General features: G+C 42.5%; 1 protein-coding gene across 1 annotated transcript in view; it reads left to right on the forward strand.

Annotated features, from left to right (window-relative positions):
* Positions 1–15346, forward strand: part of RTCA (RNA 3'-terminal phosphate cyclase) — a 104328-nt gene that overhangs the window by 20824 nt on the left and 68158 nt on the right. Inside the window, exon 6 of the mRNA XM_085601897.1 lies at positions 11827–11885. Within this exon, the coding sequence (XP_085458023.1) occupies positions 11827–11885 (59 nt within the window). The remainder of the gene's footprint in view (positions 1–11826; positions 11886–15346) is intronic.

Genomic DNA, 15346 nt, shown 5'->3' on the forward strand with positions numbered 1-15346 from the left:
GAAAGATGTATAATATAGTCATTAAACAAAATCAATTTACTAAAACGGTGTGTGCATCTTTTTTTCCCACTACTCTCTTGAAGCAAGGGTTTCCCCTTTGAAGCAGTGCAAATTCTACCCATGATACAAGTTTGACAATTGTCAAGCGGAACTATTTTGCAACCCGCTCAGACAGTCTTCAGAATCAAAAATTGATGCCTTATTGTCTTAAGTTTCTGTTTTTTGACTTGCGCTAGATACCTCACCTTCCAGTTTCTGTCTTTTATTCCTTGTTTGTTATTACAGTGAGGCTTGTATCTATTCTAGGGAATACGTACTGTATTCACATTATTCTCTGTATCAATTTCTACTGTTTTGTTGAAACCTAATCAGGAAGGTGCCAGATTCACACCTGGTTGCCTCACTTTCAAAAACATAAAGGGGGAAACCTCAGTAACCAAACGCAGAGTGGTAGAGTAAGCCCACAGCATGTTTATTAAGCCAGGTTACCAAGAATACCATTCAGCGGCAGTGGTAAGCACTCCATCATATGATTCAGTCTTTGGACCAAGCAGTTGGCCCTACGGCGATATACAGCAGTCCTGTGGTGTTCAACTGAAATTTATAAATGGAGTTTTCGATACGATGAAAACTGCACCCCATTATGTGTTATTAACATTTGAGGTGCAACTTCTTCCAAAATTGAGTCCCTCAAAAATCCAACCCGAACGTGTGGTGCTTCCTGATTTCGCTACAAGCCATTTTGTGGTAGTCAAATACTACTAACACAAATCTTCCCTCCATGCCTAAACCTTCCATAGGTCCAATAATATCTAGGGAAAGTACACAAAACCTGATATCTCCACTGAATGTAACCGTGGTTAGCTGGTAAACCTAACCTTATCACTGGCTGCACAGCAAGCAAAAGCATACACTTTGATCTATCTTAGACTTAAGCCCTGGCCAACACTTAGTTTCTAACACTAATCTTGGTTATACTTGTACCCAAATGACCCCCATATGCCAAATCGGCTGTTATTTCTGTTAATGCGGTGACGGGTGTGATCTTCATTCTCTTAGTAAACTTCCCTTTCTGAATACTTAACTTGTCTTTAATTTCTGAATATGCCTTCAAAGTTTCATTGAGAACATTTTGTGCCTGTTCCACTAGAAAGAAAGTACCTACTACTCTACCTACCACAAATATCCTAGTGTTTTAAATAATCCCCGTTTGCGTGGTATTTCCTTCTGTGTGATGTTTGCCGTCTGTAGCTGAACCTGTTTTTGTTGGCAATAGGACTCTGCAATTTACCGCTGTCAAGCAGAGATAAAGTGCTTGTGCTTTTTCCTTTGAACATAGTAAAATTGTCATCCAGCTGATTGGCACATTTAATTTACTTATACGTTCTTAGCATATGGTACTCTCTGTACCAAGGGCATGTAAATTAAATTATACTAGTGGACGGCAGCACCCAGTGTGCCACCCACCAAAGTAGCTCCCTAAATAATCTCAGGGCTGCAATGCAGCCTTAAACTGCCAAGTCATCACTAAGGTAGGCCATAAAGGCTCATACGGCAGGGTACAGGTATTAAAAAGTAGGACATGTATATGTAATCTTTTATTTGTCCTGACAGTAGAAAAACCTCCAAAGGCGTTTTTCACTGTTTCAAGGCTGGCCTACCATAGACGAACACTGGTTTACCTTATTCTATTTAATAAGTGCTAAATCCAATTTGGGAACAGATAAAATAATATGTCTTCCACTCCACATTTTAATCACAATTTAATATCCTTTTAATGGTAAATTCGTATTACTACTTTGGAAATGCCACTTTCAAAAAGCTTACATTTTTCTGCCTAAGCCAAATGTGCCTTTCTGTCAGTGTCTAGGGCAGAGCTTTCCAAACTCTGTGTCGCGACACGGTACTGTGGCGCCTGCCATGTGCGGGTGTGTCGCGCGAGGATGACATCTGGAGCAGATTAGGGCGAATGCTCTCTACGCGAAGGAAGGAGAGGCGTTAGGTGAGCGTGAGCGCACGGCCTCGGACGTGCATTGAACGTTGAATGCGCTACTGTCCACGGAGCTGCCTCTGCTCCCCATCCCAGGCGCTCGGTACGGTAAGTTTAGCAATTTAAAAACTCGGCATTAAATTGCCATTAAATTGTATCCCCTGGCGCCTCATTGATACGGAGAACCCGTGGGTGGAATGCTCTGTGCGTCTTTCGGAACACTGTATTTTTTCGCAGCGAACCGCGTGTGATGGACAGGGCTAGGCTTGTGATGGCGTCGGGTGGCATGCTGGAGTTTCCAACTAAATTTTTTGTTACGCCTCACATGCATGCATTTCTTAAAAGCTTTGCAGTTTCAAAGAGCTCATCGCATTCACTCCCATGTGCCAGCATCAACAAACAGACAATGGTTGTTAATTGCAACACCACGAGACCATAGTTCTTGGGCCCTGCCTACATAAACTAGAAATTCAGCCTCTTAGACCCTGCTATGATGACAAGACTCCGGCGAAAATGGAGCGCTACCTATATTTTCTGCACTCTTTTGATATGAATTTATTTTCACCTGCTCCCTTTACTGGGCAATTTACGAGAATACAGGCATAACCCACACTGTCTTACAGAGTTGAGACCATGGCACGCTGGTGTTAGATGCCTTTCCTGCACCACTCTGGCACGCGAAAGGCGTAAACAGGGAAACTTTTCCCCCGTTTCTTTTCTTTGAGGACTGCAGATTGGAATCCGACATTGTATAATAATCATTCTTGAGTTTTGATAGTGGCGCTGTGATGCAGACCGGTTCTGCGCCTCAATGTAGTAGTAGTAGTTGTCACGGTTTAGATCTGGCAGTGCTTGGAGTATTTTACAGAAAGGGAATACTCAATGCCCTTCGTTATTCAATTATTACCCACAGCGTTTTCTCAGCATCAGAGATTTGTGATTTTTGGTGCATGCTTGATGTATGTATTCCATGCTCTTTTGTGCACACTTTACAGTCCTGCTAATTTCGTCCGTAGAGATTGTTGGGCAGTGTAGCCCAGTGCATATATTACTTCGAGGCTGTACACAACGCCCACGGACTGATACTTACTGCTCTGTATTACCCATCACAGAGAGAGTACTTTCCCAGCAAAAGGGACACATGGCAGCGATATAAACTACCCTCGTTGCGTACCCCATATAAGCAGTGGAATAGACTATGCGTTTTATCATGGCCTCCATATAGGATAAAGATGGAGGCGAGGCCGATGTAATTTCTCTGAATCTGTTTGTAAAAGCACCGTCCCTGCGCGAACATATTGGAGGGCGAAGAGTGTGCGATAATGAAGTCGGGAAAATATGAAGGAGCATGCAAAAGGTCACACAGTGTACTACCTAGCTGCTGTTTTGGATTTTGAGGAATTTGAGCAAGAGAGTGCCCTGTGCATGTGTAACTAGGGCAATCCCAAAGCTTCCCGAAGGAAAGATGCACAATGTGGATTTTGGAAGTTTATTTAACTAACTGTTTTGTGATAGCCACTTTGTAACGTTGCTGAACACGGTTGTCTATAGTTTGTGGTTTAACCAGGTTCCTTTTCTGGGTGATGCAAAGTGGGAAGGTTTTGGCAGTTGAATAATACTTGTGGTATTTTCAGCTCTAATATTTGGCTGGGGTGAATGCAGTTATTGATATGGAACAATAAAACTGCAGGTTCTTAGTACCCCGGAGTGCCTGGGTGCTGTTGAGTATTGGCAGTGCTTAGTTTGCGAACGGAAGAGTGCCGGTGCCCAAAACTGTGGTCAAAAAAAGTCGCCGTCCGGTGCACTTAAATTAAAGGTGCGCTTACACGTCGACACGTGCAAAGGCTGGTAGTCTTAAATCCGCTCCCAGCACTCTCTCTTGCTCTTGCAGGTTCCTGCTTTCTACCATCGCAAGTTCCTGCTTTCTACCTTTTTGACGGTTTTGCCATTAAACACTATAGAGCAGTTTCACATTATACTTATTGCGTCTGTGCTGAAAGGTGAAAAAAATCTCCCTTCCAAATTAAATAGGCGCGGGCACTTTGAACTGCCTGAATGTAGTGGTCCTCCAGACAGAGCACCAGGAGCAGATGGGTTGGAAAGGTCTTCGTTTTCATCACACGCCATGGTTTGTTTACACATCATAGCTGTGAAGGAGTTCTGGTCTGAACTTTTGGTGCATTCAAGAGTGATTGCGTTAGCTAGAATTACTAATGCTAAATAGTCCGTCCCGAGACATGCCTACACCCTCGCTGTATGCGTACGGATGTCAGCAGAACAAGCGATGGATAAACAGTTTTGCCAGTCACTGTCTTTGTTTGAACAGATTCACAATTGCCTTATTAACCTTCCTGCTTTCTCAAATCTGCTTGAAAATGCACCATTTTCCCACTCTTTAGTCAAAATTTTCTCGGGGGGGGATGAGCCCCCTATAACCCCCTTAGTTGGTTAGGGCTTGCGCGCTACGCACGCTCGCTACACGCCATCACCGTGTCACAAAATGTTGCATTTCTGAAAAGGGTGTCACCAGCATGAATAGTTTGGAAAGCTGTGGTCTAGGGTATCCTGAATGATGATGGCTCCCCACTGGGAAATGTGTATTGGAACCACTGTGGACAAACGACCTGGGTGTAGAGGGGAGTGGGTTATCCTGACAGGATGGCTGGGGAGGGGCTGTGCCCCGGCCTGGTTACATTACGTAGGGTAGCCTGGGGACTGTACCTAGCTGTTCCTTACTTCAGAATAAGCCTACTCTGTCACTGGCAGATGCATTTCACACCTGGACCTGCCTGCCCTTTGTTTTACTAGCCGGCTGCCGCCAATCCCAGGGGAGATGGAAGAACTGACTAGAACCAGTTTAGGGTTAGGCAAAGGAAGTGTCCCCTTCCCCCACCCACAGGCTGGCACAGGGCATAAAAGTGTCATCCCACAACCTCAAATCATAATACTCCTGAACCTGTGAAGACTCCGAAGAAGGACTGTCCTGCTGTCGGAAGCCAGAAGGGAGTCTAGACCTGGTTTCCTTGAACCCAGGACCCCAGAAGTGACTCCAGAGGTCAGTTGGCTGATCTCCTCTTGCGCTACGGGGAGGCAGCAACCTTCCAGAGGCCTTTACTACTTTCCAGCTGGCCAGGCTCAGCTGGACCTGCCCTCTTCCCTTCTGCTGGCCTCTGTGGGAGTGAATCCTGACTCTCAAACTCGGTCTTCAAGGTTCTGGGCCCTTGGCTGGAGTCAGGGTGTACCTTTCCCTGCCTCACTGAAGGTTTCACTGAAACCGATGCAGAGCTTCACAGCTTCTAACTAAAGGCTTCTCCGGACCCGATGCTGAGCAGTGCTTAGCGTCACAGCTGTGCTGTGCAGCTCTCGACTGGAAGCCTTGCCAGATCCAGCGCAGAGCCGCACCACACAGCTTCCCATCATAGTATGACAGAGAAGTGCAGGTCTTGACCGAAAGCCTCACTGTACCCAACACAGCAGGATGCGGTACGATGCAGAGCCGCACCGCACTGTTATTGCATCAAAGTCGGAATGTAAAATTCCAAAGAGACGAACCTGGGCCTCTATCCAGACCGCACTCCATCGCGGTTGGCCTGAACCTGTGACGTTGTCCCGGTCCGGTGTGACAAGATACTAAGTCGGTGCTAGTTTCTCCTTAAACTTTAAAAACTCAAAACTACGGTTCTACTGATTTGATTTTTGTCGTTATTATTTATTTAAATATTCTCTATTTTTCTAACTTGGTTTCGGATTTTGGGGTTTGCACTTTAGAACTGACTGCGTGTTGCAAATACAGTTTGGACATTGCCTCTAAGTTAAGCTTGACTGCTTTGCGCCAAGCTACCAGAGAGTCAAGCACAGGTTTATTTATTGACATTTGTGGTTCACCCTGACCAGGATTGGGATTATTCTTTGAAGTGGGTTCTCGGCCAATTCAAAAGATAACCTAATTACTTAATTCTAGTCACTAATATTTGCAGAGCCACAACCTAAAGATCACCCACTCTTTAATAAGACATAACTGCAATGACTGAATCGAGTACTGATGCCTTAAGTGGCACAACCTTTTTCGTATTATCCTAGTTTACCCTCCTCTGATGTTGGGGATTATCTTGCTGTATTGTTCTTGTCTTTATGAATGTCAGAGATCCCTCGATTATAAAAGAATGTCAGTATGTAGTATGTTTTGCCCATCAAAATGTTTGAAACCTCCCTCTGTTCTTCCTGGCAGTGTAGCACAATAGTTGTTAATTGGTGGTTAAATTCTTAGTCGGATGTTTTCATCAGAATGAATAGCTATAAAGGCCCTTCCAGTATAGAGGGGTAAAGACATGTCTATTCACCCAGTCCTGCATATTTAACATTCAATAGTAGTAGGCATTCCAGGCTGTTGCTTTATTTGATGACATCTGCTGGGGTTTTTAGGTGTTTTGTGGCTTCATTCACTGGAAGGCTCCTTTAGCTGACACTGTGCATTATGGGACAGTAAACACCTGGTTTTCTTCATGTTTGTATATAAAGGATGATACATATATGCTATTAAATTGTAGTAAATATTTTCTGAAAATAAAACGTTCTTGCATAGCTTGTCCCATTGCAGGTTTGGATGTTCAATTTACTTCTAGTAATATCTATTGTTTCTCACTCCTCATGTTTGTGCTGTTTGTTGTGATGTTGCGATCATAGAGTGAACTGAATATTTGAGTTGATCCTTCTCTGTTTTGGAAACTTGAACTTTTTCTAGGACTCCTTGATTGCCTTTTACTGAGGGTTAATTGGCAAATAGCTGCTGGGTTTAAAAAACATATTTGCTGCTGCCCTTCGTTACCTCTAATTTTTTGTGGAATTTGGTCAGATGGTGTTTTTCAGTCCTAATCTTTTGTAGTATCGCATACACAGGAATATTGTTTTTGCAATTGGGTTGGATGCAACGTCAAATGTGATTGAGTTAAAAAAAAAACTATAAACCTGCACTCCATTTCTGAAAGACATTGTAGAACAAATATTCCAAAAGTAAATCACCGGTAACACCATACCAACACCAGCAGTTGTGAGGCACATTGAACTATTGTTGCCATTGACATTCAAAGATATATATCTGCTTCAAGCGAATACCTAATCCTGGGGTTGCAGCGTTGGCTGTCTACGGGAGATGGTGTCAGAGGATTGCCTACTATTCATCAAACTCCAGGAACTCAAAGCAGTAGGGTTAGCGTTCATACCCTTCCTCAGACATGCATATGGTTATGGTAAATACAGCCCATACCTTAGTATGTACTATCTCCAGAAGCAGGCAGTCACACTCTCTAGCAAATAAATGGAGGAAGCTTAGAAAAGTTGTGTCTCTAAAGAGGCACATAGGACTCTGGGCGAACCACCCCTTTTTATATGGTAAATGGCCTTGAAATTAATACAAAGCACATATTTGAAACCCTTTATTTATAAGAAGTGGGCATGCTAGACAAGACCTAGTTCTATACTCATCAGAACAAGCAAATATGCCTGTTTTATGCTTCTGTGTATCTCCATCCATAGTCCAGGGGAAATGGACTATGGCTAGAAAGGCCTGCAATACCCATGATAGACCCTTGCATATTCAGAATCACAGATGCTGGGGACATAATTCACTTTTATTTTTTCAGACGTGAATGAGCCATCGTTGATTTTCATACTTCATGGCAGTCTCCTTAGTTTTAGACATGTAACTAGCTGACAGAATGTACTCACCATGGATATTTGGTCAATAGTACACCCATACTTCTGGCATTGAACATGGCAGTTGACCGTCTACATTCTAGATTTCAAATAACTTTAACATGAATTTAAACAGTTTTTCAAGAAAACCTGTTGGCCAATTACATGAGTTTGCTATGTCTGAAAGCGGAATTTATTTTATTTTTATGCTAATAAAATTGTTGTCCTGCTACAAGCTTCAGTAGAATGCTTATTTACAGTTTTTAAGTTGTGTATTTAGTTTTGGTTCTGCACTTGTCAGTATCATTACTTACCTGCTGTATATACATTTTCTACTTTTTCATTACAATTTGCTTTTGAGACAGTGTATGTTGATGTATGTTTCACACATAATACTTTTTCAAGCACCTCACATTTCTTGTTCCCTTTAAAAACATACACACAAGTCTCTGCTACAAAGCATTTCCTTTATTCGATGTTTCTTTATTTTCATCGCTCATGTGCAGCATCTCCCATCCCATATTTGTTTTGCAGGAAGGGAGAAGCTACACTTCTTTGACAAATGGGATCACTGTAATGTGTCAGAACACACATGCAACACTGATATCTGGAACTCATCTCTATGGAAAATGCCCTACTGATAGCTAAGCATTTTTCATCTCCTTGCCATCTGTCCATTCGTCTCTTGCCACAGGTCATTCTGTAGGTGAACGCATCCAGGTATCCCCTGGCTCGACCATTCCACCGTTGATTTCTTGGACCTTTTATTTATGTACTCCTTTCCTAAATAACACATACAAGTTTTCAACCTTCCATCAGAGACCCTAACGATTTGGCCCATGACTTCTTCCAGTACAAATATATTTGTTTTCTGCATGAATGGGTGTACTGAATCAGAACCTGTATGCATCCTGTGAGGAATTGGAAGTAGTTCAGTACATGATGTCTGTATAATAATCTGGTCCTAATGCACAACATCATGGCCAAGTCTGTGTGTGTGTGTGTCTCTCCTCTCCTCTCCTCTCCTCTCCTCTCCTCTCCTCTCCTCTCCTCTCCTCTCCTCTCCTCTCCTCTCCTCTCCTCTCCTCTCCTCTCCTTCTTCTCTTCTCTCCTCTCCTTCTCTCCTCTCCTCTCCTCCCTTCTCTTCTCTCCTCTCCTCTCCTCCCTTCTCTCCTCTCCTCTCCTCTCCTCCCTTCTCTCCTCTCCTCTCCTCTCCTCTCCTCTCTTCTCTCCTCTCCTCTCCTCCCTCCTCTTCTCTCCTCTTCTCTCCTCTCCTCTCCTCTCCCTTCTCTTCTCTGTCCACTCTCTTCTCTTCTCCTCTCTCTCCTCTTCTCTGTCCACTCTCTTCTCTTCTCCTCTCTCTTCTCTTCTCTGTCCACTCTCTTCTCTTCTCCTCTCTCTCCTCTTCTCTGTCCACTCTCTTCTCTTCTCCTCTCTCTTCTCCTCTCTCTTCTCCTCTCTGTCCACTCTGTTCTCCTCTCCTCTCTGTTCACTCTGTTCTCCTCTCCTCTCTCTTCTCCTCTCTGTTCACTCTCTTCTCTCTCTTCCCTTCTCCTCTCTTCTCCTCTCTCTTCTCTGTCCACTCTCTTCTCCTCTCTCTTCTCTTCTCTGTCCAATCTCTTCTCCTCTCTCTTCTCTTCTCTTCTCTGTCCACTCTCTTCTCCACTCTCTTCTCTTCTCTGTCCACTCTCTTCTCTTCTCTTCTCCTCTCTCTCCTCTTCTCTGTCCACTCTCTTCTCTTCTCCTCTCTCTTCTCTTCTCTGTCCACTCTCTTCTCTTCTCCTCTCTCTCCTCTTCTCTGTCCACTCTCTTCTCTTCTCCTCTCTCTTCTCTTCTCTTCTCCTCTCTCTTCTCTTCTCCTCTCTGTCCACTCTGTTCTCCTCTCCTCTCTGTCCACTCTCTTCTCCTCTCTCTTCTCTTCTCTGTCCAATCTCTTCTCTTCTCTGTCCACTCTGTTCTCCTCTCCTCTCTGTCCACTCTCTTCTCCTCTCTCTTCTCTTCTCTGTCCAATCTCTTCTCTTCTCTGTCCACTCTCTTCTCCACTCTCTTCTCTTCTCTGTCCACTCTCTTCTCCTCTCTTCTCTTCTCTTCTCTTCTCCTCTCCTCTCTCTTCTCTGTCCACTCCCTTCTCCTCTCTGTCCACTCTCTTCTCCTCTCTCTTCTGTCCACTCTCTTCTCCTCTCTCTTCTCTTCTGTCCACTCTCTTCTCCTCTCTGTCCACTCTCTTCTTCTGATTCTCCATCCCTGTTTTCTTTCTTCCATTTGCTCTCTCTGGAGCAAAGGGACAAAACGTATTCCCAAGTACCCCAAATTGAGACCTTTTGCAATACAACTCCTGTGCCATTAATACTGTATGTTCCCTGTAGAAGGAATGAGGTACTCTGGGGGTCAGCTTTTAGGTTAATTGGCCTATGTGTACATTTATTGAATCTCTGTATTAGGCAGTAGCTCACAACAGTTTTTAGTGATCAGAAGTAGCTCTCACTATAGACTTTAACCGTACAGGGGAATCGGACCATATGATTGCTAATTTGGTCCCAGTGTAAATATATTACTTATGTTTAGATTTCCATTCATCACCAAAGGAAGATGTGATTTGACTCAACCTGTCGAAATTTAAACACCATTGCTGATCCTCACTTTGCATATGTGCTCCTACCGTATTTTATAGCTGACGTACGTTAACTGTTTGATAATCAGGTCACTTCGATCACCACACCAATTACCTCTTAGTTTCCACCCTTCAAATATAGCAAGGTTTCAAGACATGCTTAGGATACTAGGGTTAGGGGATATCATGCTTGTAACTGATATAATCTCAGCCAAATATCCCTACTCCAGATGACAAACACTCACAGTGATCTAAGCAAGTCTGTTGACAGCTGACATTAGAGCAATGATTATAGCCATTATAAAAAATGAGGACATTAAAAACGTAATGGATTATTTACTGGCAACACACATTTTCTGTGTTATTCATACAGTGCTACCAGCCCACACAACTTGGTCCAAGAGTTGTTTTGCAGTCATAAAGCCCACACCCACCTCCTCAGCATATATAAACCCATTATATATATGTCAAAAAAACCTTTGGGCAGGTCAAAACCTCCCTTTTAAATATTACTAAGCCCCCCAACCCCATGTAGGACTTGTAGTCCAAAAGGCAGGGTGCATGGTGCATATTATTTTAAAAGTAAGGCATATAGAAATGTAATGACAGCCTTTAGCTATCATTGGCACTTTATGCTTTGTTACGCTATTTCTACTTCAAAGTTTTAACATTTAGGTCTCTGTTTCCCTTACTCTGATTTTGGTCATTTGGTGTCATTGTGTAATATATTTTACTCTATTTTTCTAATTCGGTTTGGGCTTTTTATTGGGTTTTTTCCAACTGTATTACTGTTTTGCTACTGTATAAATATTTTACACAGTGCCCTAAGTTAAGCTTGTCTGGTCTGTGCCATAGATACCAGTGGGTTGAGCTTAGGGTAATTTAGTGCTTGTGAGGGTTCACACTGGGCTTATTTCTTGAAGTGGTTAGTCACCCACTGCAATTAATAATCCAATTTCATACAGCCCTGTTCCTCCAGCAATCCACACACCAGCCCCAAATCTAGATATCTATCCTTCTGGTGTGAACAGGTAGAGAATAAACTAATGTTTGGTAATGGTGGTGGGCATGTTGGGGGGTGATGCTCAATCTGCAGGCAAGACTGCATGCTCTGAGGCTGCAAAATTATTCTACCTTGCCTTATAAATTGTTGAATTCTCCTCCACATTAGAAGTATTGTAATCCTTGTTTCTTTATAGTTCAGAAGCAATGTTATGAAAGGAATTAATCCAATATCTGCATCAATAACCCTAAAGAGACCAGAAGGCACTATGTAGAGCTCTGTTGACAAAATACTTAAAACAAGCAATTTCATTAATACAACGGTCCATTTGTCACCCAAAATTGTAGTTGTACATAGCAAGTAGAATGGGCATGATTTGAAAAACCGCGATTAAACTCTGCAAAATAGTGTGTACATAGTGTGAATGGAACATGTGTTTTCAGCAAAAGTCTTCTTAAAGAGGGTAAAAATGTACCAAGATTTTTATTACTAAATTTCACTCATGTCTTCCCATTTATTGTCGTTATATAGGTCTTCAAACCTATTGTGGAAAAATTTTCATTCAAGTTTGGCTGCGATATAAAAACAAGGTAAGTGCAACAACTCTGTTGCGAGTACCTGCAATGTATAGTGCTTATAATCCAGCTGGACTGTACCATTTTAGAAGTAAAAACAAAAGTAACAAAATATTTGTCGAAGGGATCAACAATATCCGGCACAATATATACTTCAAAACGAACTCCTCACTGGCATGTGAAAATCATGCATTGAAAACTAAAAGAGAAATACCACTGCATTGTAAATAACACTAAAAATGTCTGTGACATGGGAAGTAGGGACTTTTTTTGTGGAAGATTTAAACGGGCAACCAAATAAAAGTAAAAACGTAAAATTTGCATACCCTGAATAAACCTAGTTGTAAAATGCTTTTGAGATGAAAAAAGCATGTTTTTGAAAATGTGGAAGGAAGAGATCTTGAAAGTAGTTGAAGCGGTTGAGGGTGGAGGACAAGTTTAAAGAGAGACTAGGAGTGAAGAGGTTAAAACAACTTGGTGTGCGGTAGTGGTCAGGACGGTCTGAGGGTTCTCTCCAGTAACGAGGACAAAAAAATCTTGATAAAGGCTTTATTTGTTTTGAATTTGCGTTTATAAGTTGCTCAGAATTTGTGAAAAAGTCTGTATAGCTTTTTTTGCGGTTGCTTAATTTTTATTCATCTTTATTTTCACCATTCTCAATACCCTACTCCAAATCAAGATATTTTATCTGCATTTAAGAAATGCATGCTGTTGCAGTAGTGTTAATAAATGTATGCATCATGTATATGAAGCAAGAAAATCAATTATTACGCAGTGACCGATTTATAGTCCCCTTCTCACAGTGGGAAGAGTAAAGGAAGAACTTTCCACCCTAGGGCAGTGGTTGTGTCAGGAAGCAGTTTGAGCCTCTCAAAGCTACCAAAAAAAAACAAAGCTACCAAAAAAAAAACAAAGCCATGAGTGTTTCCTGAGGCTTTCAAACCATTCAGCCTCCATTTTATTTTGGCAATACCACATAGAGGGTGTTTTGATGTGATCCGTTGAGCCGCAGTACTGAGGGAAAGGGATGAGTGCCACTTTTGTGACCAATTTCCATTAGCAGGGAGGAGCAATAGGAAAACTCAGGAAGAAGTGCTACATAAAAGGGGAGTGGTGGATGTACAACAAATACAATGAGTTCACTTCTTTTTTAAGACCAGGCCACATTCGAATGCAAGACGTTTTATGGTCCGAAAAAGGAAAGACAAAAAGGAGAACTATATAAAGCAGAAATGCTTTACAGTCTCCTGATGAAACAATATATATTTTTTGAAAGAACAAAAAAACTTCCTATTTCCATGGTCTCCTCTTACTTGCTTCTTATTTGTTTTTTTCTTTAGAGTTCCCTTTGTCATTAAACATTCTGGCTTAGACTGATGTGTCTAGAATTCATGGGTGCATTATCCATGTTAAAGGGAAAGCTTAGGTCTGCAACCAATAATGTTTAGGTCTCTCCTGTGACAGCGCATGCACTGCATTCGGTCTCGCTTGCAAGAAATATTGCAATCAACAGGGGGCTTGCAGCCCACCCATTGCATAGCATTCATTGGCTTAATTGTTGCTCTTATTTACTGCCTTCTAACTGGCCAGCATGTGCTGGCTTCAATTCCTCTTCTTTCAGCTGGGGAATGGGCCAAGTGCTGATGGATTCAGCTTGATTGCTGTCCTTCCGCTGATCGCGCTCTATTGAGGACTATTTTATTTTTTCTTCCCTGTCGTGTTTGTCAAACCTCTTGCCATTTGTAGCTATGTATTACTATGCGACACACACTTCAAAGAAGCCCTCTTCTCCTTTAAAATTGATGTTTGTTGTGACAACACGATATCTTCTTTTATTGTGACAACAGATGTTCATCTGCTTTAAATGTATTTTCACTAACACACCTGGGCGCAGTTGCGCTTTTTTTCTTTGTCATAAAGTATTTTTGCCAAATGTGATTTTTTTTTCTTTCTTTTTTTTTCGTAACTCTTGAGAAGATAACTGATTTGCTCAGAATCACACAGGTGTTGTGCCGAGACCTAACCAGCATAGGCAAAGTCAATAGGTCTCACCTTTGAGACTATTGGCCCTGCCATTGCCTTTTGTTTATGCTTTACAGCATGGCCATTGTCGACTTTTGGCAATGATTTGCAGCCATATGGTGTGCAGCCATATGGTGTGCAGCATGGTTAAAAATAATAATAAACAAGCATTGGCATAGCCAATAGGTCTCGCCTTTCGGACCCTGTAAGTGTTTAGCCATGCAACAGTTAATTTGTTGCAGTAAGGATATTGTGCTGCATAACTAAATACTTATAAGGTCCCAAAGGCGAGACCTATTGGCTATGCCGATGCTTTTTTCAATTACTGCTTGGCCATTAAAATAGATTAAGGAACAGAAGGGGTGGAGTGTAGCAGGAATACAAAAAAAAGTCAGCAGGGTGCACTTTGATGAAGTGATGTGTATTGTGAAATGAATGCCTTGATGCCATTTACTTTAAATAAATAAAAAACACAAAAACCTGAACCTAGGGAGCACATTGAGTGAAAGTTAATGACACCAACATTGTTTTCCCCATCTCCTCTCGACTTGGCTGCTGCCAGTGTATCGTAATTGGACACTTGCTTAGAGTAAAGGTGTGGAGTGGAAACTGTGTAGGCTTTCCAATCAATTAACTACGTGACAGCTGTGGTTAGGGGGAACATTAAATTCGCCTTTTGCCAGGTGTACTTTACTTTTCACTGAGACAGAAATTAGAAGCATATGATTTAATACTGCAGAAAACTAATAGCGGCAAATCAGAATAGAACTGAGCTGTCAAACTAAGAGGCTCGTGCGAGTACCAGAAGCAGTCAGTGTTTATGGGACACCGAGAGATCAGGGTTTAAAATCCATAAATGCCCTTCCCTGTGATGCCAGTCCTACACTCATTTAGCAAGTGTTGATTGTACAGGTTTCGCAGGTACTTGCATAAGTCACAAGAGTGACATTTAACGAGCGTCTACTGAATTAGCTTGGGCGAGCTTTCAGGTGAGGTTATTAAAGTATTGGGGAGGCTGGAGACCGCCTTTGCTGGGGGCGTGTTTACGAGGCTGTACCGGGGTGCGTGGGAAGTTAGTCTTGGCCAATCTCCTATTGTGGGTCAGGCGGTACAACCATCTCCATGCTGTGTTTAACAATCAGATGCGGCTACCCACGAGACATTTAAAATGAAGCTACACGTCCACAAATCTTCATATAACACACTCACCCTCCAGACATCCCTTGAAAGCCTTGCAATAAGGGGAGAAATGGGCTGCACGTGGGCTGCTTTAAGGATTGGGTAAATATTTCCAGGTGTGCACGGAAGAGCAGAGCAACCAAACTGCTAAAAAGTAGAAGTTGTGGTAACATTGAGCTGGCTGGCACCGCCGCTTGGGCATAGGATCAGGCATCTCTCTGCGGGGTGTAGGCAGGCATTTTAGGCATGTCACTGTGGCCGCGAGAGAGTGGTCA

Source organism: Triturus cristatus, chromosome 4_2 (genome assembly GCF_964204655.1).
Source record: "Triturus cristatus chromosome 4_2, aTriCri1.1, whole genome shotgun sequence".
In the NCBI taxonomy this organism is placed as follows: Eukaryota; Metazoa; Chordata; class Amphibia; order Caudata; family Salamandridae; genus Triturus; species Triturus cristatus.